Genomic DNA, 27905 nt, shown 5'->3' with positions numbered 1-27905 from the left:
GTCAGGACAGACCAAAAATCCAGTTTAGCACAAAAATTGTGAAAAAAAAAGTGAAAAATTATAAGAAAAATCAACCATACTCCCACATAAAAAGTTCTGTCAGTGCAACAAAAACCTGTCAGGACTTTATAAACTCTGCAGAAGATGACTTGCCAGAATGGACGCACATCCTCAACAGAAATCTCAAGTTAGTCAACACAACGAAGCTGTTGTGCAGGTGATTTCACACCCAGCCTTTATACTATAGTTGTGTGTTTAGTTATTGTAGCAGTGGGATCGTGAGCTTGTTTGTGATTTCTTCTGCTTCAGCCATTTAACCTGAAAATTTCTGTTCCTTGCAAAGAGCAAAGTTGATTTGACCATTAATTGTGATTAGAACATTGTTAGTTCTAACTTTTGGCTATTGAAAAGCTGATTCCCGTTATTCTACATTCATGAGTTCTTTCACTGCATGCACAAGCACTGTAAAACCCCTGGAGCATCACAAATAGTTGCAGTCGGGTGGATGAAGGTGGGTGAAGCAGACGTAGGTTTAAATGGTTTAATGAACAAAATCTGTTGTCTGATGTTGCCATGTTTTTGCCAAATTCCTACACAACAGAAGAAAAACTACATCAAAGGCAAATGACACAATATTCCCATTCTGTGCATTCCCTCGTGGCAACAGGGGGAAGAAATAAAACAATTCAGAACAACAGCAGCACTTTCCTGCACACTTTATGAACATCTTGCAAACAATGCAATGAATACAATCACACACTTAACCCTCATTCGTCTGAGCTCTGAAGGAGCTTTATTCATGATTTCTGGTAGTGATTTTCTGAGCCGTAGGCAGTTGGACAGTAAAAACTGGGATCGATCAAAAGTTCTCGAGACAGTCCGAGCTCTAAATGGCAGGATTGAAAGCAAGTCCATTTGTGCGCTTTCTTTTCTAAACTACAAGTACCTTCAAGCATGAGTGTTTTGAGTGAAAACTGAGAATACGAGAACATTTCCAACATACATTAGAAACATTTCAACCAATCATGCGTTTGCCTGCAAGTCTGCTTTTAAGCTACTGCCTTTGTGTTTTATGCATTGAAGTCCAATTTCTAATAGCCATCTGCTTGTCATAAAGCTGCACTTTGAGGCTTCGGCAGTCGTGCGACCAGATTGCAAAAGGTTCATAAACTTCCGAGGCATGCAGACAAACACACGAGTATAATGTTTAGCTACATAGATGCATTTTCAGGTTTTTTGTTGCTTTGTTGTGGTGGTGGCTTTTTCTTTCTCTTCATGCATTTCTATTTATCCACTGATCAAGGTCATAGACAAATTCAAGGTTAAAGCATACGCAAGTTTTCACGCTGACCGTTATCTCCGAGAGTCACGTAAGCAGACTGCAAAGCGAGATATGTCACAGCCCCCCCCCGCGTCGAGAAAACAACAGGGGAACGTAAAATGTTACATTTTAAAAACAAAACAATGAAGACTTGAGAGGTGAAGGTTGTTTCTTGAGGTGCTGCTGGAGGCGAGAACAGCTGAGTCTTAGTTTTTTGTTTTTGTGATTTGACACTGACAACCATACATTTGAGTGAAACAGTCCAAAACTCCTCTGACTTTAGGGCCATGGCTGTCAGTCAAGTCACTTGATAGACCATGATCACACAGAACAAACATAGGTGATTGTATGAGAACTGTACAGACAAAAATAGACATAAAATAGGTTTGTTATATTCTGCTAGGACAGCTCTATTAGTGCTATAGCTGCTAAGACACATGGGCAGAGAGACACAAGATATTTAGGACAGACAGGCACTTAAGTGCTGATGCATAGCAGAGATTAAAGTAAGACCCAAAGACAGAAAGGAGGGAGGTAAGGAGATAGAGTCCTAAAGAAGGATTTAGTGTCCAAACACTTTCAGTTCAACCTGTTTAAACATTTAAAAAGTGAAAAAAACTCTTTAAAATGCTGCATACTTTAATTAATAATGTAACTGAGCTGTTTGATTAGTAGCATGAGTTTTTTCTTTTAAATTCCTACGGACAGGCTGGACTAAGAACCGATCCTTTTGTGGTGCTAAAAGCAAGGGGCTGGGTGCTATGAAGCTAGCTTTAGCGCGACTATTGATAGGTTCTCTATCCTTAGCTGCGTGTACCATATGTAATTTAGCATCCTGAGAGGGATGGGATTAGGTGAGACGCAAGTGTCTGAAGCTAATAGCACTAATTGGATTGCTTGGCTTTATATCAGGGGTCTGCACCCGGAGCTGTAGTCAGCAGGGTGGTGTATTTTCATCCTGGCATGATGCTACTACAGTTATCTCACCAAGCTGGTGGTAATATAGCTAGCAAGCTACAGTGTCCAACCACTATGGGTGCCTTTTGTTTTAAGCCTGTTTATCACTTTTGTTGATTGACTATTAAAAGTAAGACGAAAAAGAAAGAAGCTCGACCCAGTAAAAGCAAAAGAAATTGTAATGAGCAGTCAGCTAACAGCAGCTATGCTAACGTTTCTCACAGTAGACAGGGAGGCCAGCAGATTGCTAGTACTGGTATCATTATTTACATTAGCAAAAATGCTGCATTCATGTCATAACAGATTTATTGTTCTATTGAGTTGTTGCAAAATGTAATTATCAATGAGAAATTTAATTTCCTACGTGGCTTTAAGTTATACAGTGCATTTAATACATAAATATAGATGCCTTAAACCAGCCTAAGTCAACACCCATCAACCCAAAAAGCGCTAGTGGATTTCAGCAGTGGCAGGTAACGCAGTCACTTCCACCAGCCTGAAACTGTCCATTACTATTGTGGCACCATGACACTACAACTCCCATGAGCACTACCTGCGCACAGCGTTTACTCATTCACTCAGTTCGGGGATGTTTAAAGCAGCGGTCACTAATACTAATAACCCAGAGCCGCAGCCGGCATATTTAGGTCGGAATGGACGGGACTGTAAGCTTAAAACTGCTGTGTCTCATCTGCTCTGAGACGATAGCAGTGGTTGAACGTCAGAATGCGAAATACCACTACGAAACAAAGCACAAAATTACAGTCGCAGAAAATTACCCACTAAATTCAGCAATTTGGCTACAGAAAATAAGCAATCTTAACGCCAACTAGAGTCTAGAGTTTCACAGAAAGTTTTTGAAATAGCTATGAGGTTTAGCTTTTTTTCGTTTGACTTGAGTCATTGACTTCCCACAGTGCAAACGTTGATACAATGACAATGCTACTTCAATATTTATAAAGTATTTGTAAAGTATAACTAACTTATAAAGCAACTTAAACATGATGATGCTGCGGATCTCTACACCTCTATCCGGACCTCCTTAAATCATAATTGACTACCCCTGTTTCTTAAAATTGAAGCCAGTGAAAATGTGGCTACTAACTTTGGAAAACCACTAGCCACAGTGGCCAGTGAGCAAAAAATGAATGTCAAGCGCTGTCTACCATCAATCCTAAACGACATGAATGCAGCAAAAGCTTACACCAGTGCTACCCACCTTTCTCAATATCTGCTGCATTTTCTTTTGTAACTATGTACATCAAATTAAGCATGAAAAACTATAAAGCTTTAGTTAGTTAACGCTAAGTTGACGTTCTTTGTAAAATGGCTACAATCTGAAAATGAGGCACTTTTTGAGCAGATATATATTTCTTATGTAATTTTTTTCATACACTAAATAGCCACCATTGTTCTCTTAATGATTTAAGTTTTCAACACCATTATTCATTTTTGTACCCCTCTCTGATTGGCTTTCACTCAAGGAATGAGAGCAGCAAATACATTTTTCAAGAATGTCATTTGGCACGCATCTCAGTCAGTTTCCACAACTGACAAGATCAAAGGGAGAAGAAAAAAGGTTTCCATCTGTCTCTGTCAAAGTGCTTCACGGGTGTGTCCGATCCAGCTGCTGTGATCGATGCGATTTCTCGTCACAGAAGGAACAGGCAGAGATTTGAAGCACTGAGTGGTACCAGATTGTTTTCCCAACTGACATCAGCACTCTGGAAAAAAAAAAGGAGACACATGCAGAGAGAGAGGAAATGGTTTGGTTAAATGCAGAATAAACAAGAACTCAGACATGAAGATGAAATAAATATTATGACATGTATATACAGTGTCTTTTCCTTATCGGATTAATTAAACATCTAATGTATGATATCTGCATCTCCTTATCAGCCCGGGAACACAGTGACCCTAAACAAACAATAAAAATACACAGTGAAAACTACTCAGGAAGAAATGGATCCAAGAACGGCGGCAGGAAGAAAGTGAGGACACCTATGGCTGCAGGCAAAGAGTCAAGTGTGTGTGGGCCAGCATAAAGAAAACCAGATTTTTCACTACTGCAATCTAACCAACACCAGTCAGTCCCAGCCTTGTTTGCACAGTTATAAGATGATTATCGGGAATACAGACTTGATGATGGTTCTGCTTTGGAGCAGAGAGAGAGAGAGAGAGAACGAGAGCGCAGTGAAATTACATGGTGTCATGCAGCCATGTGTTTGTTCTTGTTTTGCAAAATGGTGGTTCTACAGTCGATTGCACTGCAGGATGACAGCAGCTGATGGAAGGGGTCAGCATGCTTCAACAAAAATGCTTGTTGGATCACCGAATGATGTCTAAAATCTAATATGCCAACAAGGGATGGAGGAGTTGATAAGGTTTTATTGATACCAATGCCCTTATTGATTCTGGTAGGGATGTGATTCTTTGTTTCTCTTGCTGATGCCTAATCAATATTATCTGTGAGAAAAGGTAAATATGCACAGGTTTTCAGCATCAATAAAGTTTTATTATCACTGAATCTGAACACTTGTGCTCTTCACCATGTCTTCTTGTTGTAAGTTTCTAACAGCACAGATGGAGAATTTTACATGTCAGAACTGTCAGGAAAACATGTTGGCATTAATAAATTAAACTGCTCTAAACTAGCTTAGCTCTATATTCCTAGTTCCAGAACTGTTTCGATGCCATGGTTTGATTGTCGTTTCCTACAATGACGATGGGACAAGTGTGCTTTTGTGACGATGTAGCTGGATGACACATAATACAAATGACCCCACCTTTAAAGTGATTTTGGGCAAAAATGTTGACAGGTTGGGAGAGAAAGCTTGTGAAATGTCATTATGCAGGAAGATCCATCGTCTCCAAACCAGCCAATCACAATACAACATGATGTGATGGAGAGCACACAGGCTGACCCAACTCTGTAATATGTCTCACATGCTGACACAGAATTTTTTTTTTTTTAATTATTTTTTTTTTTAAACTGTGGCATGAGTTTAACCGTATGGGCCTTTAAACCCAAGGCAATGTTATGTTACTGTTGCATGAACGGATTTGCTACACACCTAAACATTTTGTCATGTAACAATTGGTTCAATTAAAGAGTAAATGAAATACCCTATAGGCTTCCAGAGTTAAACATTATTACATGATAAAGATTAGATATTGCCCTTTGAACTGGGTTACTTGCTGTCTAATGTGAGGACTCACACCAAAGGCCCTCCTCCGCAGGCTCTCAAAATAACAAAGCTAGAAAGAAACAAGCGAAAAGAGAATTCCCCATGTCTCATTGCATAAAATTCCCCAGCAGTGCTTGATGGTCTATTTGTATGAGGGTAATCTGTATTTACGCCCTTCCCTCCCTCTCTCTCCCTCTCTCTCTCCAGTTTTTCCTTTTTTCTGGTGCAGCGAGCTATATTTAGTCCCTGTTCAGCACAGACGGTGCCCGCCAGCCGGGCAAGCCACGACGGCCTAAAGCGGTGCGCTGAGGACCGGAGTGGAGCCGCTCTCTCATACAGCCGGGCAGGCTGGTAGCTCAAAAACAGCAATACAATTAATCAAGCCAGCCAAGCAAAGGGACCGGAGGAGACGGGCTGGATACGCACTGGTGCACTGCCATGGACACACACGCAAACTCTCATGAAACCAGGCAAACAGCAACAAGGGAGGTACTATAATTATGTGGATGACATTTGCTTATGATGACCTTTCCCCAAACACAGACACGTGCAATTATACACAAGAACACGCTAAACAAGTGCCCTTCTCATGCACACTCACATTTACCCTCTTGTATGCTAACTGCACAGGAAATGTTTCCTCTTCTGGACACTGATCACATTTTGCTTTCCTATTTGGCCCGATCTACCCTCCCCTTTCCATCAGTGTGACCCTCCCTTGGTGGTTTGTCTATCGATCTCATTCATTTCCTTGCATCGTTTCTCCATCTGTGGGCAAATCGATGTTATAATGACCGCAGTAGCGATTGTGTGTGTGCTTTGCTTCCCCCTTCCTTTCCCAGACTGTTTAAATCAAGAGGTTAGACAAGGCTATCAGCCTCCGCAGTCCGTGTCTAGCCAATAACTGTTCTGAAGTCGCCTGTGTGTGTGTGTGTGTGTGTGTGTGTGTGTGTAATTAGGAGAGTCTGGGTCTATGCGATGTCTCAATTGAGGACTGGTGAAAATTGAAAGCCACCCTGTTCTCTGGTTGTAAATCGTCTGTGTCAGTCTGTCATTTCCATGCTGCCCCCGGCACCCACAATACACAGAGCTGGTCTAAGCAACGTAATGCGAGTCACTGAGTTCACTGGTCACTCAGCCAGTTTGGGTTAAATGTGATTTTACTTTAAAGGAAACAGCATTGCAGCTGTTAGACTGGTTACACTGGGTGAAAACAAAGACAAAAAGGGTACAAGGCATCGTCAAATTGTCCCGTGTTGCTGGATATCACTGGACAGAAACCAGCACGAGCTAAAAGAAATTTGGAAATCCCCTTGGTTCTTATCACTGACTCATCTTTTTACATGCATTTATAAGCCCCAGGGCAAAAAATGTGCTGCTCCTTGGATTTGTCTCTCTATGCTTTTGACTTGAGCAAAATCAGATGGAACCAGGTTTAGTAGCATATCGGCATGCATCCAACCTGCAGAGATGTTTTTAGTGCAAGAAGCCCTTCCACCTCCAAGTGACACAATCCATGACCTTTGATCTACACACTGACACAAAGTAAAGTAAATACGTTTTTCCTGGAAAACATTAAGGAATTAGATTAATAGAAGGATGTGAAAATCCCTGCCATCCCACTCAAACAGTTTTTCCACAATGGCAGCAATTTTTCATGCCAGCGACTTTAGCTCTTGCAATCCTCCACTGCTGCTATTCCAGAGTACTTGATTCCGTTAAATCATCTATTCTGCACACAGGCCAGTGGGTTAGAGGTACAGTGGAGCAACATAAGCCGGGATCCAGCGTCAGGACAGCTGCAGATGCACAGAGTGAATGCTGGCAGGCTGGAGTAGCAGGATAGCTCCTGTGTCACCTCATTTAATTTCCCCCAGTGACGCCAGAAAGTCTGTCAGTTATGAAGATATAATGTTCGCAGCCTGACCACAGTGTATGTGTCTGATTTCACAGCACTTATTTCTTAGTCATGAATCTGGCTTATGTGTGGATAAGAGTATCAAACACTTTGCCTCCTGTGGGCTTCAAAGGTAGCTGTGCAAAATCTGAGTATCCATCTCCCCAATCTTTGTGTGTGTGTGTGTGTGTGTGTGTGTGTGTGTGTGTGGGTGGGTGGGGGTCTCAGTTTCACAGCTGTCAGAAGGGCTTTCACTGGTGACCTCGCCTCATGGTGAACGCTCGCTCAAAGTTCATTCAATGTGTTGTGCAAACATGTGCAACAAGTTGTGTTAATTAACTGTTAATACCCACACTTGAAAGGGTGACCCGGAACAATGGAACTGACTCTGTGTGACTTTGTCCAATGAGTCGTCACGGCGAAAGACTTTCAGACACAGTTCACTGAGTATCCATCTCTGTTCTTCCCTGCAAACCCCTGAGCACCTGCAAACCTTCTAAACGTGGTCCGTAAAGCTGTCACGACATGCTGACCGGGCCCACACACTTTATTATCTGCCTCCTGTATGACCTGTATGTCCAGTAGCTTAAAAACATAATAAGCAAACATGCAAAGTCTGGTCCATCTTTGCCCAATTTATGTTAAAATATGGGCAAGAAAGTAATAAATTAGAGGTTGCGATAATTCAGAAGAATAAAATATAAGATAATAAAAATAAAATTACAATTCACTCTCTGCGTGGGTCTCCACACTGATCTTCTTTACTCTATTTTACTGTATTTTTACTCTAAAGTGGCCAAATGTTTGGAGTAAACAAAAGAAGGGCTGTTTGTTGGGTGAGCTTGAAACATTAGCAAGGCCGCACAAATCAACAAAAATAAATAAAGAAATAAAAATCCACAAACAAGGGCATCGCAGAAATGTCCAGTGTACTCGACTGATGAGTGATTTATGGCAAGTGAAGTTCATGAACACAACCACTTTAATAATGTCGTCTTCTAACAGAAAATTTAGTTGCTAACCACTCAACAAGATGCCTAATAGCTATCAATCAATATTCTCACTGGAAGCGTTTTATTGTTTCAAACACACCCATTATGAGAGCAGTGAACACAGTACACACTTTTTCTTAATGCTAATTGTCATACGTTATACCACACAGTTGCCAGTGGAGATCAGGGTGTGAGATACTGCAATTTCACACACATTTTTATTCTGCTTTTAACTCTGCCGCTGTCAATCACAGCAGCTACAATAGCTATGTAATAAATATTTAGCACACACATGGGCAGAGGATATTCACACAAGGTGATTATGCTCTGCAGACAGTTAAGGAAGATGACTGAGCGAGAAAGTCCTAAAGTTTTTACGTGACATATTAATAGGTTAAACCCAAATAAAATGTAATTTCGTTCAGATTTATGTTTTGATATGACACTAATAATTTAAGTGAAAAAACAAAAACAAAACAAAAGGCTGTGTGCTAGTTGTCAGTGACTGAGTGGGTGTGTTACGGCACACAGAGGAGTTGGAATGTGTGGGCACAGGAAGAGACAGACAGAGCAGCGCTGCTGAGTGGGGGGAAAATTAGAGGGTGGGAGATCCACATTCACAGCTAAACATGCACGCTCACATCCGGGTCTTTTTGGATCATCCCAGAACAAAAAACCTGAACGTCCAGTTTTTATTTACCGTGTCAGGATCCCGGGCAAGCATGTGGGCCTTTACGTACCGGGCTGTCAACAGGCTGTAAATCATAAAAGGCTTCTGCACTTCTGACACATACATTAACAGAAGTCGGTAGGACTGCTTGAGGGTTTACTGAACCTTATATTGTGTTTGTGTATGTGGGTGTGCACATGGAAGCTTTTGGAAATGGTCCCAATCTTGTCGTAGGCAGTTTACACAGTTTCATTGAGTTCAGAACAAAGGTTGCGCTGGGATTACAGTACTTTACACTACGGCTTAAATAATGAGTCGGTTAGTAAATCATATGAACATTTCTCAAATTGTCAAACTAAAATATTCTCTGGATTCAGCTTCTTCATGTGTCTGCTGCCTTTCACATTTTACACAGAGTCAAATGTCTTGATTTAAGACGTTCGGTTGGAGAAAATGACATTTTAAAACGTCACTTTGAGCAACACTATGTCAGCCTATTTAATTTACAGTTTTATGACATTATTTATCACAGTAATTGCAACAATCTTTGTATAGCATCTGTGTCTCTGTATAGTGCAAAATACAAACTGTATGCATTAAAATGCATGCAGGTTTATAGGGACAACAAATGCACATATTTAGTGCCTGGAGTTGCAACTTAACCCTCTTTCAATTGACATGAGGTATGAGGGAAATGGATTTTACAGCGTGAATAAAAAGATTTGTGTTTTATAGGCAAGTGATTGAGCTGTAGCTCCAAATTAGAACAGATACTGTACCTCAGTGGGAGAGAAGGTTTCTTTTCATTTTGGAGATTCACTCTATAAAAACCCTAACATTTATAAAGCTGACTTCAGTTTTGTTCTTCTTAATGCCGGTAAATGAAGCATTGAAAATGTGGCCTTGTATGAGAGAAACTGGCTACTGCACTGAAATTCGACATGGGACGTCCTGTCCTGGGACAGCACACACACAGCTAAAGCCAACAGGACTAAAGGGTTTTTGGGGAATATCATCTCTTGCTCTCTCTCTTTCACATTGTTTGCTGACTCAGACCACCAGATTTCTCTCTGTCTTTGTGTGCTGTGTCACTCCACTAGTTCTGCCACTTTCTGCGAGTGTGGAAAGCCCTGCTAAACACACACACACACAAATGTAGACCCACTTGACTAAGGTGATATATAGCGTGACAGCATAAACAGGTGGGGTCTTCACTTCTTAGAAAGGCTTTTCACCAGAGTGCATGTGGGCAGCTCGCTCCAGCGCTCTGACGTGGACGGACATAAGACACTGTTGCACCATCTTTAAGAAAAAACAGCTGAGCAACAAAGCTGCTGTTGAGACATTTGTGTCTCATCTTGCTTCACTCACCCTTGTGTCAGATCAGCACAATTCAAACAGCAGTCAGATGGACATTTGTCTTCGCTTTGCATAGTGTTACTGTTGAAAGCATTAACAGGAGTGAAATGTGGTGCACGGTTTTATTCCTGGAACACGTTCAAAAATCGAATAAAACATTGACACAATATTAAAAATGTCCCTGCCCCTGCTAGTAAATCAAACAATATATCTATGTTAGAGTGCTTATCAGTATCAGAGACCTTTATGATCCATGTCTTCATGTTTTAGAACTTTCAGATAAAAAAAAAAACAAAACCAAAAAAAAAAGTTAAAGCTGCTGTAATCAACATTTTGATATTATTACTGGATCCAATAACTATGTGTAAAGTGAAAGGTGGAAGCCATGGAGAACTGAAAGTCATCTCTGGAGTTCCACACTTCTCTTAACAGTATTTCAGCTCTTTGTTTTGGGATTTAGACCCATGCAACTTAAATGTCTTAGTTCAGCGTTTATCCTGTCATCAGGAGCTGTTTTTTTTAATTCAAAAAGCTCTGATAAATCCACTATCCTGTGTGCCTCCTGCTCAGCACTAAACAACAGAGTTAGCAACTAGATGATGAACACAGTAGCTGCAACCCCAGCTCTTACTTTGTGTTACCACAATGGTTTCTATGTTGTAAATTATGTCACTAACCAAGTTTGTGAGATGGAGTCAATGGACGTCCAAGTGCAGCCAAAACATTTTTGTCTGCCAGTGTGCACACTGCGCATGTACCAGCCAAGGTTTGTAATGTTTATTTCAACATCCTTGACAATGTTCATGTAAAGCAGTTTCAGGGGACTGTTTTCTTTCACTTCTTCAAAACTTTCAATTGCAATAAACAAATGAGCTCTTCTTCTTGTTGAGCTTACCGTCCACAGTTGCCACCATGTTTGGTTGTTCATGTGCGGAACGTGTTTGTGTACACAAACCTAACCGAACAGGAGCACGTGTACATCCGGAGTGCAAGTATGGGTGAATGAAAGAGTAAATGGAAAGTATGAATTGGCTTCAAGGAGATAAAGAGTCAGGCAAAACTTGGATGTTGCAGTTGCCACAAAGAGAAAAAAAGCATCAACAAAATTTGAAGGTGCAAAATCTGACAATTTTCTGATTTTAGCTTGTATAGTAATAGACTCTGTTTTACATTTGTATTTAACAACGGCCTTAAAATGACTACATGACAATAGAATCTTATGAAACATTAACAGGATTTCACTGTATTATAATGGTTTCCATTCTTAAAATGTTTTATGATGTTTACGTAATTGTTGTCCAAGCCTCATCAACCAGTAACAGGTCGCGTTAAATATAATTCTTTCTTCACACATAGTAAATCAAAAATGAGCTTGAATTGGATTCCTACAAAAAGAAAATCAAGCCTTATGTAGCATCTGAAAGCATAAAAACTACATCGAAAATAAGGTGCCACAACTACAGCTGGAAAAACTATTTCATAAAGTCAAGACAATTTTTAAAATCACTGGTCATCCAGCATCATTAGGAATTTAAAAAGTCTGTCAGATTAGCAGAAAACTGACTGATGCCACTTTGGGTATTTACAATTACACTGGCTCAGTTGTGAGTCTTATGGGATGAAAATTATCTCTATGTGATATTGTTAAAAAAAAAAACTTTTGCTAATTCAAAAGTCTTTTTCTGCTAAGATGTGTCTTTAAATATTAAATGTGCTCCTCACTTACCCACTAAACTGAAGTCATCCTGAGTTGTTAAACAGTCTTCTGAATGTTTTGCAGAGAACAACTGACAAACCTTTGGATTATTACGACGACAAAGGGGTGGAGAGTGGGGGTGGGGGGGCTGATTGAATTGCATTTGGAAATCTTGTGCCGTGTGTTTGGAAACTGATGCCCTTATGTTTTCACAGTCCCTGTGTGTGTGTACATGCCAGCTAGTGGCCTCTGCTCTGGTTCGATGATGAATTGTGTAATTGCTAATAGAGACGCCCCTGCTCCTTTATATTGCTTGGGCTACAAAATGTTACATGTTGCATTGCAGCTCTGTGCTTAGAGGAAATATCCAGTATGCGCATGTGCAAAGACTAACTGAGTGTGATCGACTGTATAGACAGGAGTTTGAGAGAGTGTGGGTAGACAGCCAGACTTGGCAATAACAGGCACCACAAATATTTATCTACGAACGTTCTAGAGGCTCGGCTAGCGAGGATTCTCGTCTCCACAGGAGTAAAAAAAAAAAAAAAAAGGAAGTAAAAGAGGGCTCCCCTTCTTCTCTCCACCTCTGTCCTTTTTCTCCTCCTCCTTCTCCACAACGTTGAGTGCTTCTTTTTTTTAAAGTTTCCCTCTCACTGCCTTCTACTCTTTTGGCAATGGAAGTGAAAGACAATAATGTCTCTTTGGTATCACCTTCCTGCTCTGATCTATATCTTTGTATTAACAGTGATTATATGCAATGACAGCAGCACCTCACAGATACGGGCCTGCAGAGAAAACCACAACTAGCTAATTAAACTCCCACATACATTTTACAGAAATAGCATGGGAACAAACCAGTGCTTAAAGGAAAGGGAATATTAGACTTTATCACGTGGCCAGAAACCTGAAACGAATGCTAATATTTCTCTTTGTCAGCTGGATGTTTACATAGGCAACTGTTTGCCAACACACAAACCTTAACAAAAGTTAGCAAATAAGTTGGTAATATGACAGGGCTGTGTCTTTCTCTTGATCTGGAGTCGTGTGTTCTAAGGTGACCCAAATAAATAAATAGATAAAACACGTAATGTAAATGTAATCTCCAGTTCAGTGCGTGGACAGTGTGCTGTAGGTCAGAGTCCCAGTCCGTTTACTCCACACTGCAGCAGGACAATGACAGGGTTTCTTCACAGCAAAAACAAAATGGATATAAACACCCTAAAATTAAACATGACAGTCCCCACAAAGCCCTCATACTAGTTTAGGTTTAGATCTGGTGTCCAGCAACAAAAAATAAATGCCAATGTACAATACAAGCCAAAAAATTCACGTAAACATACAGACATGGAAGAAATTGTTGGTACCCTTTCATGAAAAGATAAGAACCATTCATTTTCTCTGATATAACTTTAAACCAACTAAAAAAGTTAACTTTGCTTTTGAATTAAGAGAATATGATTTAAAAGATTTTAATAAACCTGCTGGGCAATTTGTATTTGTTGTTTTATTAAAATATTCTTTTGACTCAAATCAAAGCCAAAGTCAGATTTGTTTGTCGGCTTATTGATGAAGGTTATAACTTGGAGGGAAAATTATCCAAATGCCTTGAACAATGTGCTGGTGAAGTGACATTCACTAAATAGGCACCAAAAACGACTGGTATGTGGTTTTAAGGGCAGCTGTGTGTGCGCGCGTGTGGGGCTGGTTTTCTGTCAAAGCTAAACAAGAAAACATGGTCAGAAAACCAAAACAAACAAACAAACAAAGAAAAAAAGACAGCGACTTACATGGTGTCACGGCTGCAAGTGTCAGATGGCACAATAACAGGACACACGGGTCGTGTGTGTAATTTATGAGTAAGTGGACCGCAAGCCAATGGAAAATGAGTGTGTGTGTATGTGTGTGTAGTAGTAGTGCTGGGCAGTGAGGCGACAGTGGTGGCTGGCTCAGGTCATGGCTGCAACTAGTGACTGGAAAAGGAACACACAAGCAGCAGGCCAATGAATATCATGCAAGAACGCTTAAAGTACAGCAACGTGGTATTTTTTGGTGTAACTATACTATTTCTACATCAGGTAATGTGCATGTGGACATGAAGTCCTTACACCATGCAAATGAGCAGCGTGGTGACGCACGCTCGATCGCTAGCTCCCTCTGTGTGTGTGTGTCGTTTGGAAAGGAGGCGATGATTCATGGTCAGATCCTGCTGAACTCTAAAAAACCCTTCAGCTGCACCATCATCACCTTACAGGGGAATAGAACATGCTGTCAACACATCCCATGTGCAAACCAAAAGAACTCAGGTCACGTTTCTCTCAGCTCCCCGCTAGATCATCACTGGTCATGATGAATACAAACTATTTCATTAATGGCAAATGTATTTGAGCAGGAACATGTACTGTGACAGTGAGCGAGTGCCACCTCTCAATCATCCCTCGCTCATCCACTTTCCTAACACCCCGCTGACCCTCTGTCTCTTCCACGTGCAATTGCTACTTGTTTGTTCTTGACCAGGTATGACTAATGAGTAAACAGCAGAGCTGAGCTCATTTCATTTCCTCTGCTGCCAATTCGAGGCTTTTAATGCTCGTGGTTAGGAGCTGTGACGCCTGCAGCGGAGAAGAACATTGTGTTAACAGCTGTGGAGAGGTGTGTAGGGGTATAATTGTAGATTCCAGAGATGGTCTTTGTCAGGGCAACAGAACAAGAACATGATGTTTCTATAAAGCACACAAAGTAACAAACATTTAAGATGCACATAAACACACAGTCAGCAGGGCCTATATCAACGCACTGCGGGCAAACACACCTGAAACAAGTGGATGCAGCATATTTAAATGCGTGTGATGAGAAATGCGAGCATACTTGCAGACAATAAGGCTCTTAAAATTTTCATGCTTGCCCGATATGGTGGAGGTTGTGCCAGATGGGTGCAGTTTCCACGCCATTAACATTTAGCACATGACGCCTGAGCCGTAAGAAAACAAATTCTGGCAAAAAGACAGCAGGTAAGGCTTGGCATCGCTGCCGAATCCAAACGAAAATGTGTTTTCTCTACAAACACCTCAAAGTTGTTCTAAGATGGGTTTCATGGTAAATACATATAACCAGTGATGAACATCTAATATGCTTTTTTACCTGACACACTGGGTTTGATCGTTAGGTGATCAGGATTCAGTGTGAATCACTAAATCTGTCTTCGTCTGAAATGCTGAGAGTTTTACACCTTGGCTGACAAAGCTGCTACAATCCTATTATATAATTATTTTAGTTCTTAAACTTGTTTGCACATCTGATGTTTTCATACCTGTGACAATAACCAAAAACTAACATTTTTAGAGAAACCGTAAACAATCTAAAAAAATAAAATAAAATAAGGATGTTACCTATAAGTAGAAGATACTTGCAAAATTTGAAGCTTTCTGCAATTTATGCTTTTGGCTCATAATTCATACAATTTAGGTAAAGCTAACTGAAATATTTTTTACCTGGTGATTTGTACATTGTCCCCAAAGTAACACTCTTCACAAGTACATTAGAACCAAACTACTTTAGGTAACCTCATGTTTTTACCAATGTTGTAATTATCTGGCAATCTGTTGGTTGCTGAATGATTTGGCTGAAGTGTGTATTTGTGCTGGTATCTCCTGTTGCATTTCACTCAAATTTATCTTTAGTCCTTTTGCATCTATGCTTGCTTAACTTGTGCAGCTGTAGCACAGTGTGCACTCTCAGTTAGCAGCAGATTATCCTACTTTGGCTTCATCCAGTGACTGGTTGGACTTTCAATGTGTTTTCTTTACTGTATCTTGCAAAAAAAGTATACTCAGTAATATGTACTTTGTGTATGAAGGATTGCAGTCTACTGTCACATAATAGTAAAGCTACAGAGTGTAACTGAATTAACATTTTTTTTTGTAGAAATATGCTGAAAATCTTATCTTTTCAATATTCTTATTTATGATATAAAATTTGTAATATGTGTTGTCTGAATGAGTCAGTAAATTAGCTTAATTTAGTTTTCTCTTTCATTTTTATTGGGAAATATGCAGTATTAGTAACTAACCTAAAAGTCACAAACTGATTTTTTAAATATACATACCCATGTATACCCAATCAGCGAATTGGTTGTTTACATATGAAACATTTAAATTTGCCAGTTGCAAACAGCCAGGGAGAAAAGACCAAACTAACAGTCTATTCAGATCAAGGCTTCACCAGTAAAGAGCGAAAAAGCGGTTTAATTGCTGCTCTCTGAAAATAACTTGACCCCCCTGCAGGAGTCTGAACTGGATTTTCAACCTGTTGTCACCGTCAGCGCTTCAGCTTAGCCGGAGATCACATCTGACTTCCTCCTCCCGTATCCACCCACACTCAGCACACGCACACGCACGGCCTCCATGTGAGAAGTGGCTCGTTAGTAGATGGTAATCAGCTTAGTGCTCTCCAATGCCCACCAGCACTAAGCTCTTTACAGACAAACCCAGTTAGAGAAGCAGCAGCTGAGCGATGCCATGGCCCCACATCCACAAAGAAACACACACAGTCAGACACACACAGATCATGGTGGGGACATGTGGAGAAACACTGTGGTGGTGCTGACATCAAAACAATCACCTGAGACAGAGTAGAAAAGTGTGTGTGTGAGTGGGGGATGAGGGGGGAGGAAGAAATTTATATGGCAGATGGAGACAGACCGAAAAAAACAGAAGCTGGGAAACAAAGTTGGAGTGAGAAGAATGCACAAACTCAAAGCCAAAAAAAAAAGGAAAAAAGAAAAGTAGAAGCTCAAACGTTTTCCTGGGAGAGCGTGTGAGGAGGGAGGCAGACAAATGAGAAGAAGTGTGTGAAAAGAGGGAAACACTCCCTTCCCTCTATTTCTCATCCTCCTTTGCACTCAGTAACCCCAGTGCGTTGGTGGGTGGCTGCTGCGTTTTTTTTGGGCAGTGTCGGGCCCGGCATACATCCCATACCACAGCAGACAATCAGCGCTCTGTAGCCAGGCTCACGCTTGTACAGGGAAATGACGCGCTGCCAAGTAAACACACATTCACACTTAGAGGCATGAACAGGCACAAACACACACACACACAGTAAAGAAAGCTATATATCAATAGCACTAAGCTAATTAAGTGTACTAACGAGCCACTTTACACATGGACGCCGTGTGTGTAGTGTGTTTGTACTTCGTAAAAGCCCTAAATTGTTAATCGCGGACAAAATTGTAGATTTCTTTTCTGTTGCTCAACTAATTGATCAATTAATCTACTAATTTTATGGTTTGCCTTCTCGCTGAAAGTTAGACAACAACAATAACATCATTCTCCCATCATTTGTGAATTTCTTAAACCAATCAGGAATCGTTCCACTGATCTAACTGAATCAAATCATGTAGTTTACACAGTGTCTGATGGATGGCCTTGCTCCAGTGTGACCTTACAAAAAGTGCATTCAGAGGTTTATTCATTCGGGCACAAACAAGGCTCAAAGATCCCTAATCTTTGGTACATGATTATGAGAGGGAAAAAGAAAAGTCTGGTGTGACAATGACAAAAAAGGGAGCAAACAAAAAGTCCACTGGGGAAGAAAGAAAAGACAGGAAGAGGAAGGGAAGAATTAGAGGTCTCGAGAGTGGAGGAGGGAGGCATGGTGAGGCAGAGGGGCTTTGTTCACAACAGAATGAGCAAAACAGTACTGAAGAATGAGACAGGAGGTGTGTGTGCGCATGGGTTTGTGTGACGTTAGGTAAAGCAGAGCCAGATCGCTGCTTCTTAAAAGGTGACTGGCTCGGCTGGTCTGTCTCAGCTTTTTCTATCGGGAGCAATGCGACCTTGCGACGTGACAGTGTGTGTAATTTATGCGTTTGTCTACATGTACACCAAACAAACTTGTAACTAAAGAGCTTTTAGTGTGAAAGGCAAGCACATACGGGCATTGCAATCGGACAATGCTGTCACACCCGGTGACAAGTTCAATAGTTGGTGTCCTCGAGGCTCTCACACACGCACGCACACGCTCACACATAGACAGACACATACACACTTAGTCTGTCCAGTGGCGCCTCTTTGACTTACCAAGCTGCCAGTACAATTCAACTCCTGCCGCTGTGTTCTCATCTGTGTGTGTGTGTGTTTGTGCCAAATGCATGTGAATAGGGCACTAGTCAGTCAAATCATGACTACAGAGACCTGAACTATTAGCTGAGGTTTTACTATCCAATTACCTAATTTTCTGGCCTGGGCAGTTCACCAGAAACACACAGACACACACACAGAGTACCTCCGTTTTCTCCATTTTCAGTGCAAAAGGTTTCTTTTGAACATCTAATCTTCGATTGCTGCACTTAATGAATCAGCTGTTTGACAGGTACTTCACAGGAAGTGTGTGTATACATTTAGTTTTAATACAGCAAGTGTTAAATGATATATCGGTGTGAGTATGTAAGGCATGTAGCTGATGTTTCTGCTTCATTGAGGCCTGGAAACAATACCAGATCCCATTTTGTATGTGGAATTACTGGTATTATACACGCACATACACTGTCCTATCAGCTTATCTGTTCCTACTGAAGATTCATGTGATGAGCACAAGAATGAAGTCAATCAGGTCTTCTGCCCTGACCCTGACCTCATGAAAACGCTGTCAAAGTCAGACTCACATCATTTTTCTGCCGCTATCAGCAAGATCACACCAAGCACAAACATCCAAGTGTGTGTGTTGTAAAAAAAAAAAAAAAGAAAAAGAAAAAAGCCACGCTGTGGGAGATGGGTAGCGTGGCCTGATCAAGGTCTTGGCAAAATGAGACTGAAAACAAAGCCAGGCGGGTGGGAGAGCAGCAAAGAGAGAGGGAGTGAAAAAAAGGACGTCAGAGGCAACGAATGAATGAGTTTTCTTCAGTGGTAGTCACCAAGGTAACAAACACACAACCCACGCCTCCCTTGGTTCATCAAACCATGCACGGCCACAAGATCCAACTCTTACTTTCCCCTTTTTAATCCTTTGTTCTTATTTATAAAGTCACTTAATAAAAGACATTGAACATTTCCACTTTTATGACCCGCATAAACACACATTATCTATGAAGCAATGTTCATGCAGGGTTTTAGTCACTGATAGGGTGGCGGTGCCGTCGGTATGTCTGCCAATCACTCTCCGAGGCCAGCTACCCAGTCGGCGAGCGAGGCTATAAAATTGACGAGCCTGGTAACTTACATTGCTTACTCGGCAACCCAATGGATATGTATCTGATTCGTCTGCTCACTGGGATTGCTGTGCTAGCTACTAACATGTCTTTGCTGGTCGTGGAGATGTAAATTGGTCATTTCAAAGTAAAAGATCAAATTTTCCGGTCTGACTCAATACTTTTAACCTTTTGCATCCCAACCTAATGCTGTACTGCCGAGCCAGCAGGCCCCCTTTTGAGTGCGCTGTTTAGACCATGTGTGATTCTTGAGTTTTAAACGTGTTGTCTAGATATAGTTAAATAATGCTCCTCTCGTGGTCGATCAGTGCCAAGAAAAAATAATGAGGACACCTATAGCCAGCTAGCCTGTTAAAGCTAATCTTATACTGTAAAACACTGGATGCCCCCAGTTTGCAGTAAGTCCTGGTTACATGTGCAAATCCACCATCTGCCTACACATCAGTCAACCTGTGAAGGTAAGCTAGACTTATTAGTTTTTATTTTTAGTTTAGCCTACAATATTTGACAGATTGTACTTATTAACCCTGAGATGACTTTGTTGTGAATTGGCACTATATGAATAAATTTCAATTGAATTGAATTGAATTAATCCGTACGCCTAACGCACATGCTTGCAATAACTGCAGAGTAACTAATAATAGCAGCGTATGTCTGCATTTGTGCAGTCAGGTCCCATAGCCCTGCAGTTATATCAGTCTTTTGAGGATTATTTCTTTTCATTTAGGATGAAGCTGTGATAGAACTGAATAGAACTGTGAACATTCTTCACTTTGACCACTGTGGTTCTTAATTATTTGTAGTTATTAGTTAGTTATTTGTTTTGTATTTGGTATTACCCTCAGTGTTTTGTGTCTTTCACTCTGTCAAAGACAGCTGAGGTCTGTTTGACACTACATGTGCTTTATCAGCAGATTTGCAATGTGACTTAAAGCAAGACAAGCTACTCCAGTGTGAAAAAGGTCAGAGTTTAACGAGGATTCTACTGCTCTACAACCGTCCTTTCCTTAAACCAAGTCTTCATTCAGCATGTGAAACACTACAAGGGACTGCATTATTTAGAAATATGTTCCAGCTGTCGTGCTTCCCTTGTGTATTAAAGTATACAAAATATTCATTGTCATGGTTATTTTATGTTACATATTTTACCACTTCATGTATACTTGTCACTTTCTTCAGCATTTCTTCACCACCACCGTCCAGATCCCAGCTCTGCCAGCTGGAAGAAGAGTGATGGGGGGGACAACACTATGGCCCCAAGGTTCAATTACAGCTGAGGTACCAATCCTGTAGCACAGGGTGTCTGACAGGAAAAGCCCATCCAAAAAGCTACTACAGCAACATCCAGGAGGCATCATGGAGAAGCAACAGGGTAACACCAACGGAGGAGCTGTGCATCCTCCCTGTACACTCATCTGTCAGCACATCTAGCCCAGAAAGAACATCACAGGATGGCTGATACCACACCTGCCCTCTCAGCTTAAACATTAAGAGGTGAAAGATCTCATTGTCAACTTAAAACTGAAATGTTACAACCAGTAAACAAAATATGCTTAATCCACAGGCAAACAACTTATTCAAAGACTGCATTTGAGTAGACACTGTGAAGATAATACTGTCAATCAGCCTGCGGCCTCTGCATTGTCACGATGGTCTGGGCTGTGATTTTGTTTGTGTGTGTGTGTGTGTTTGTGTCAGCCCAACACACCACTCTACTGGGTGACAACTTTGTCGAACAAACCTTAAATAGACTCCTACATTTGTGCAATCAGCAGATGCAAATTCAGTACTGTGTAATATGTTCTTTTTTCTTAGTGGTGTACTTGTACTTTTATACTTTAAGTGCATTTATAGCATCTATTTAGTGCTTGAGTAAGGAGAGAAAGTAGTACTTCTTTTAGTGGAGTGTCTTTTAATGCAGACTCTTGCACTTTAACTTTTGAACTGTACAAGATCATACTCAACATTTCTGTAATGACAGCACTCGGCTTTCACGTGGGAAAACTAAATAAATGAATCACTCAATAAACCTGCACAGACTGAGACTGATCACAATTGATTTTAACCAATACGCTATATAACATAATTTATCATGTTATTTAATCAGCTAAACCAGTGAGAAAAACAGTTTATTCTGGAAGCCCATCCATTGATCCAACAAGATAATAAAGCAAATAATTATAATAAATAGGGGAGACTGGGGACGGTTCTAACACTTTTAGCATTTCTTTCAGTACTCTTTATACTAGAAAGACAAAATTTGAATACAATAATCTCATATCTCTGTTACCCACACAGACACACACCACACCGTTTTAACAATCCACAGGGACAGTTGCAACATTGAATAAATTTTAATAAAATCAGTCTTAAACCTAATTTTGACTGGGTCTTAACAAAGCTTAATTTGGGTGTATAAACAAGCCGTTAAAAATTGGGGAGGGTTGCGTCAGGAAGAGCATTCGGCACAAAAACTGTGCCAAATCAACATGCACACACTGATCCGCTGTGGTGACGCTCAACTCACGGGATAAGCCGAGAGGACAAAAACAAAACCAAAAAAAATAAAAAATAAAAACACTAACAAAGAGAAAACAAAGGATAATAATTTCAAGTAACAACAATGAACAAACAAACAACAAAATGTATGTTTTTAATCAAACAATATACGTTAACGAAGAAACGACTGAACGATGAGTATTGTGATAGCTTACCGAATTATACAAGTCATTATTTGTGTGTGTTCCGGTCTGTCTGTTTTGTCTGTGTGATGTAGCTTATGTGTGTGTGTCAAAGACAGGATAAAGGAGGAAATTAGTCCACATCAGAGTTGCAGTTTTGTCAAGGGTAAATGGCTCCTCTAGCAATATCTAGCACTGCCAACACTACATCAAATCCTCCTCTTCCGTTAGGAGTAACTCTCCTGACAAACAATACACAACTCTTCTTTCTGAGTAACTGTAATTGTCTATGTTTGTCTTTTTGTTTTTTCTCTTCCTGAGACTTCTTTTGGTCCTAGTTTTGGGTGAGGTCACAATGTCTCAGGTGAGAAATCTGACGATGGCTTAAATGCAGCTGTTGAAGGCAAAGGCAGCACAGGTGGCACTGATGGAGCAGTGGCCTAAACTGATTTTAAAAAGCTAATTACTAAAATACAAAAGGGGAAATAGCTTGTTCTTTAATAATCCACAAAACATAAATTGTGTTGTGTTATGACAAGCCATAATAATAATGTTTTGGCAACGTGTTGCAACTGAGCCTACACTGACAGCCATGATAAAACTTGCTACAGTAGCCTGACACAATAGCTTTGACACATTTTAGAATTCCCTGTTAGAAGCTAAGAAAACGCCGATTAGAAAGGTATCACTTTACAATGCCTCATGCAAACAGTTTGGACAGTATGACACAAAAGAAATTAACCACAACAACATTTTTTAGCTTGAAATGTGCTTTTTGGTGAAAGAGAGGTCGCACAGGGCTGCTTTCCCTCTGGAACGAGGAGGAACTAACTGAGCATGTGCAGTATGAATGTCATGACTGGATCTCATTCCTGATTGGAATAATACCCTATGTTGCAACTACCCCATTTTGCAACCGTCCCCAGTCTCCCCTACCAACAAACTGGAAGAAATGGAGTAAACCATATTCATACATCTATTAAAACATCTACAGGATAACATCTGCTGCTGTGAAATTAAGTGCAAATAATATCCAGGGAAACCTCCAGGACAGAACTAAGGCAGTCCTGATTCTTAATTTTAAGAACTCACTTTATAGAAATCTGTCTTCAATGGTTTTATAAGGTGAGTTATTGTTTCACTTGAACTTAATATTTATACATACTTTTGATGGCGTTCTCCCAAAAGCAAAGTACCAGGTATTCTGTGGAGCACAGGTTTGAGTCAGGGGGGTTAAGCTCTGATTTGAAGATTTGCTTGAATTTATATGCAGTTACTGTTTGGTCAGAATGACTCATGACTTGAAGGAAGGCCTTCTTGTTTTCTACCATGGCAGTGAAGACAGTGAGGAAGTGTTTTAGGCCTTTGTGCGTTGAGGCCCTGTCCGTGTCTCTGTTTTCTAAGCGAGGCTGAGGACAATGGAGAATTATCAAAGTATCTCAAAGCAAACACTTGTTCCAACACCCTGTACCTGCCCACAGTACACAAAACATATGAAGACTTTAAAAGTTACATGACCTTTGGCATTAGAGCCACTGCTGTGTTTGGATTGGCGTAATCTGTGTTGTGCGTGTCAATGAAATGCAGTATTGAAATATGTTGTTTGCCTGTGGATTAAGCATATTTTGTTTACTGGTTGTAACATTTCAGTTTTAAGTTGACAATGAGATCTTTCACCTCTTAATGTTTAAGCTGAGAGGGCAGGTGTGGTATCAGCCATCCTGTGATGTTCTTTCTGGGCTAGATGTGCTGACAGATGAGTGTACAGGGAGGATGCACAGCTCCTCCGTTGGTGTTGCCCTGTTGCTTCTCCATGATGCCTCCTGGATGTTGCTGTAGTAGCTTTTTGGATGGGCTTTTCCTGTCAGACACCCTGTGCTGTGCAGCTGTATTTGAACCTTGGGGCCATAGTGTTGTCCCCCCCATCACTCTTCTTCCAGCTGGCAGAGCTGGGATCTGGACGGCGGTGGTGAAGAAATGCTGAAGAAAGTGACAAGTATACATGAAGTGGTAAAATATGTAACATAAAATAACCGTGACAATGAATATTTTGTATACTTTAATACACAAGGGAAGCACGACAGCTGGAACATATTTCTACATAATGCAGTCCCTTGTAGTGTTTCACATGCTGAATGGAGACTTGCTTTAAGGAAAGGACAGTTGTAGATCAGTAGAATCCTCGTTAAACTCTGACCTTTTTCACACTGGAGTAGCTTGTCTTGCTTTAAGTCACATTGCAAATCTGCTGATAAAGCACATGTAGTGTCAAACAGACCTCAGCTGTCTTTGACAGAGTGAAGGACACAAAACACTGAGGATAATACTAAATACAAAACAAGCAAGCAAACTGTGGGCATGCAGTGTTTTACAGTATACGATTAGCTTTAACAGGCTAGCTGGCTCGAGTTGTCCTCATTATTTCTGAAAACCTCAAAGCTTAGCTTGGCACTGATCATCCACAAGACGAGCATTATTTAGCATATCTAGACAACACGTTTAAAACTCAATTTTAAGCGGCTTAAAGTGTTGAGTCAGACCTGACAATTTGAGCTTTTACTTTGAAATGGCCAATTTACTCCACGTCCAGCATAGAGATTCTAGTAACTAGCATAGGAATCCCAGTGACCAGCCGATTCAGTTACATATACACTGGCTTGCCAAGTTAGGAACCTGGACCAATTGAATAGCTTCGCTCGGCGAGTGGGTAGCTGGCTTCAGTGAGTGATTGGCAGAGATACCGACAGCCTTTCAGTTACCACCACAGCCCTATCAGTGACTAAATCAGCTTCTGGCCTCGACTTCTCAGTAGTCCTATTTTCAGCAGGAACCCTGCGCAATACATGATTCCTTCCTGTTTTTGAACACAGAAACACAAAAGTCTTTTGTGTAATTTAAGAGCACTTCTATAAACTAAATATAGCACTACTATTTATCTAAAACTGACCCAAACCACCTAAATGCTAAATGGTTCATATGTTTTTTTTACTAACAATTTTAAATTCACATTCAGATGATTTTTGCTATAAATCATCTGGTCTGTATAAAATCACAATGCCCATCTGTTTTCAGAACATTCAGTTTACAATCACAGAAATAATGGCAAAAAAAATCCCATTTATTAAACTAGATTCAGAGAAATCTGCTGGATTCAGAAAATAAAGTGCTGACTCAAAACAACATATTAATAAAAAACTGCTCTGTTGAGCTGTTAATATAATAGATCCACTTGAAATCTTTGAATTTCGCTTTAACTTTTGCTTACTCGCAGCACACAAACACACACACACACACACACACACACAAGAAATCAAAGCTCTGTTGGCTTCTCTTGTTACATTTTTTAATATGTTTGACTTTTTAATGGCAGAACCAGATCATTTCTAAAGCAGTGCTCATCTTTCGTGCGTATGATCCAACTGGGAGAGTTTTATGCCCATATAAGCTTTGAAAGTGCTTCAGCTGTCTGTTACCCAACACTGTCTGTGCAGAAAATGAATGAGTTTTTCTTATAACACATCAGAGACAATTCCTCCTCTTTAACTGTTTATCTTATACAATTGAGGAGCTTCAAAGAGAAAAAAGGTTCACTTCACTGAATTCCATGGTACAACGCTCCTTATCTGCTAGAAACAAAAAGCCTCGTCCATCCTCTACATTCTCCAGCTTTAGTGTCTGAGAGTCAACAGTGCCTGATGAAAAGGCCTTTTCAGTGTGTGTCTGTTAAAATGAGGCAGATAATAACAGTAGGAGAGCAGAGACAGTGTGAGGGAGAGAGAGCCTTCAACAACAGTTCAACTGACCAGTGTTGTATTTTAAACCTGGTTAAAGGGGAAGCCAGTTTGAAGGTTCAACAAGTGCTCAGAGACCACATGACACACACACGCACTCATGCACACAAACACAAACACTGGAGATTTAGTCTCTATTCATCCTGCAGAACCAAAACCTCCCATTTTCTGTGGATTAGTCTGTGGCAGAGACGACCTCTGGCAACATCTGAAACACACAATGGCAGGTCCTAACATCACCTTCCTGTGGAGGCACAAAAGCCACTTTTCTTTAAATGACACCATTGAACCCCCTAATCAAAAAGCCCCCAACAAGATTCCCCATATCCCACCCGTGTCCCAGCTACTCCAGTTTGAATGTTTCCACATCGACTGATGGTCCAGTAAAGTGAACAGCTGGCTCGATTACTTAACACCGGAAATTATATTCCCCTAAAGAAAAATCTGATTGATTTAGCATTATAGATAGAGCTAGTTTCATCCATCAATGAATGTCATATTGTAAGTAGATAGTTTCATTAACGTCAAAGACAATTTCTGCATGCAGATATGTGCAAATGTCCTTCCAGATGGATGACTTTGTAATGTGCAATCTGTGTTTGTATAAAAGATTATCGCTGTAAAATCCTTCTATATAGGCCTAATACTATAAACCACTCTGCAACCTGATAAGCTTTCAAATTCACAGACTTGTTAGTCAAACTAGTATTAGTAACTAGAAACTATAGTGAAGAGAGTGAAACACTTATTGCTCACTTATCAATATACAGCTTATTGTAACTCAAGGTGAGTAGATTTAGCAATTTTTTGTTTGCAGAAACAACTTGTAAATCACATTAGTGGTCCCTGTGCAGGCTCTTCCTTTGTCCTCTAATCTTACACTATAGACTTTTTGGCTCACACAGGTTTGTGGACATGTCTGCACACAGCTTAAAGTAGGGTAAAGCGGCAAAGCCATGTGACAATCCTGCTGACATAAAAGCTGCTCTTTACTTCTAGAGATTTGTTTTATGACTTGCACTGCTGATTGTTTTTGCCGTTTGCCTTCTGATGCTGCACACTGATCAGTGGGGGGTGTGTGTGTGTGTGTGCATGCGCGCGCGAGAGAGAGAGAGAGAGAGAGAGAGAGAGAGAGAGAGAGAGAGAGAGAGAGAGAGAGAGAGAGAGAGAGAGAGAGAGAGAGAGAGAGAGAGAGAGAGAGAGAGAGAGAGAGAGAGAGAGAGAGAGAGAGAGAGAGCTTGATTATCCAGCATCAAGCTGTGGAAGTGTGCTGGTCTTTAACTCAGATTACTTCTTTAGCCCTAGGATTTGCTTAATTGGACCGATGCAAGGGCCTGTAATGAGACAACACTGCTGCAGAGCACACACAACCTCAACGCCTAGTCTGTAGCTGAAGTCAAAACATGGATGTATTAAAGGAGACCCAATGTCCACTTGTGATGCTACAACAAAAATGTACCTCTGTAGCCCTGGAAGCATTTTCTCTATTTACCTTTATTATAAAAGAGACATCTGTAAATTTGTTGACAACTGTAATCAATGTAGTTTTTACTCTATTGTGAATGTTAATTATGAAATTTTCCCAGAGCCTAGAAAAGTACAGAAAAATCTATAGGTCAGTGCACATGTGCACATAGTGGCAAAATGTTAGAGCAAACCCAGAAGCTGCAAAACATCTTGTCTGATTGACTAAATGCCATCTTGAAATTCGGTTTCCACTTATTTTAATGCATCCATGGAAAAAGAAAGAACAGCTTTCAAGTGATATACACATGTGGGACAGATGCAACCTTCAGGACTCACTGAAAACCCAAACAGAGGAAAGTTGTTGTCATGTGCGGTGCAAGTTCTCTGGCTCCCTGAACAGACCACCCAAACAACACCAGCTATTCTTCAGAGAACGAAACGTCCTCAACTTTAATGAAAACAAATTAAAGGAGATCCTTTGGTGTCTGTGCTTTCTGACACCTATTTACTGTGATAATATTCAAAGAAAGGCATATCTAAATGTAAATGCTTGCTTGAACAAAAAGGAAAAGGATTCAGTTCTTTCTGATGTCCCCATGTTACTGCAGCTTGTTCTTCTTGTGGGGGAAAACTGGTTGTGAAATGCTGTAATTATGCTAATGAAGGAAAGTTTTGCACTGCAGAG

At 40.5% G+C, this 27905-nt stretch overlaps 1 protein-coding gene across 4 annotated transcripts in view; it reads right to left on the bottom strand.

Annotated features, from left to right (window-relative positions):
* Positions 1–527: 527 nt before the first annotated feature.
* si:ch73-335l21.1 (insulin receptor substrate 1-B) overlaps positions 528–27905 on the bottom strand; it is a 48376-nt gene continuing 20998 nt past the window's right edge. Inside the window, exons 4-7 of one of the 4 annotated variants that reach the window (XM_067523378.1) lie at positions 23640–23942; positions 23291–23371; positions 23128–23166; positions 528–4002 (exon numbers count right to left, since the gene is read on the bottom strand). In XM_067523378.1, the coding sequence (XP_067379479.1) occupies positions 23827–23942 (116 nt within the window). In that variant the 3' untranslated portion in view covers positions 528–4002; positions 23128–23166; positions 23291–23371; positions 23640–23826. Of the gene's footprint in view, positions 4003–23127; positions 23372–23639; positions 23943–27905 lie in introns of all 4 variants that reach the window. The other 3 variants (XM_067523376.1, XM_067523377.1, XM_067523380.1) reach the window with 3 other exon arrangements.

Source organism: Channa argus, chromosome 12 (assembly GCF_033026475.1).
Source record: "Channa argus isolate prfri chromosome 12, Channa argus male v1.0, whole genome shotgun sequence".
NCBI classification, from domain to species: Eukaryota; Metazoa; Chordata; class Actinopteri; order Anabantiformes; family Channidae; genus Channa; species Channa argus.
Note: the sequence above shows the minus strand (reverse complement) of the source record. Positions and strands in the feature narration are given on the sequence as shown.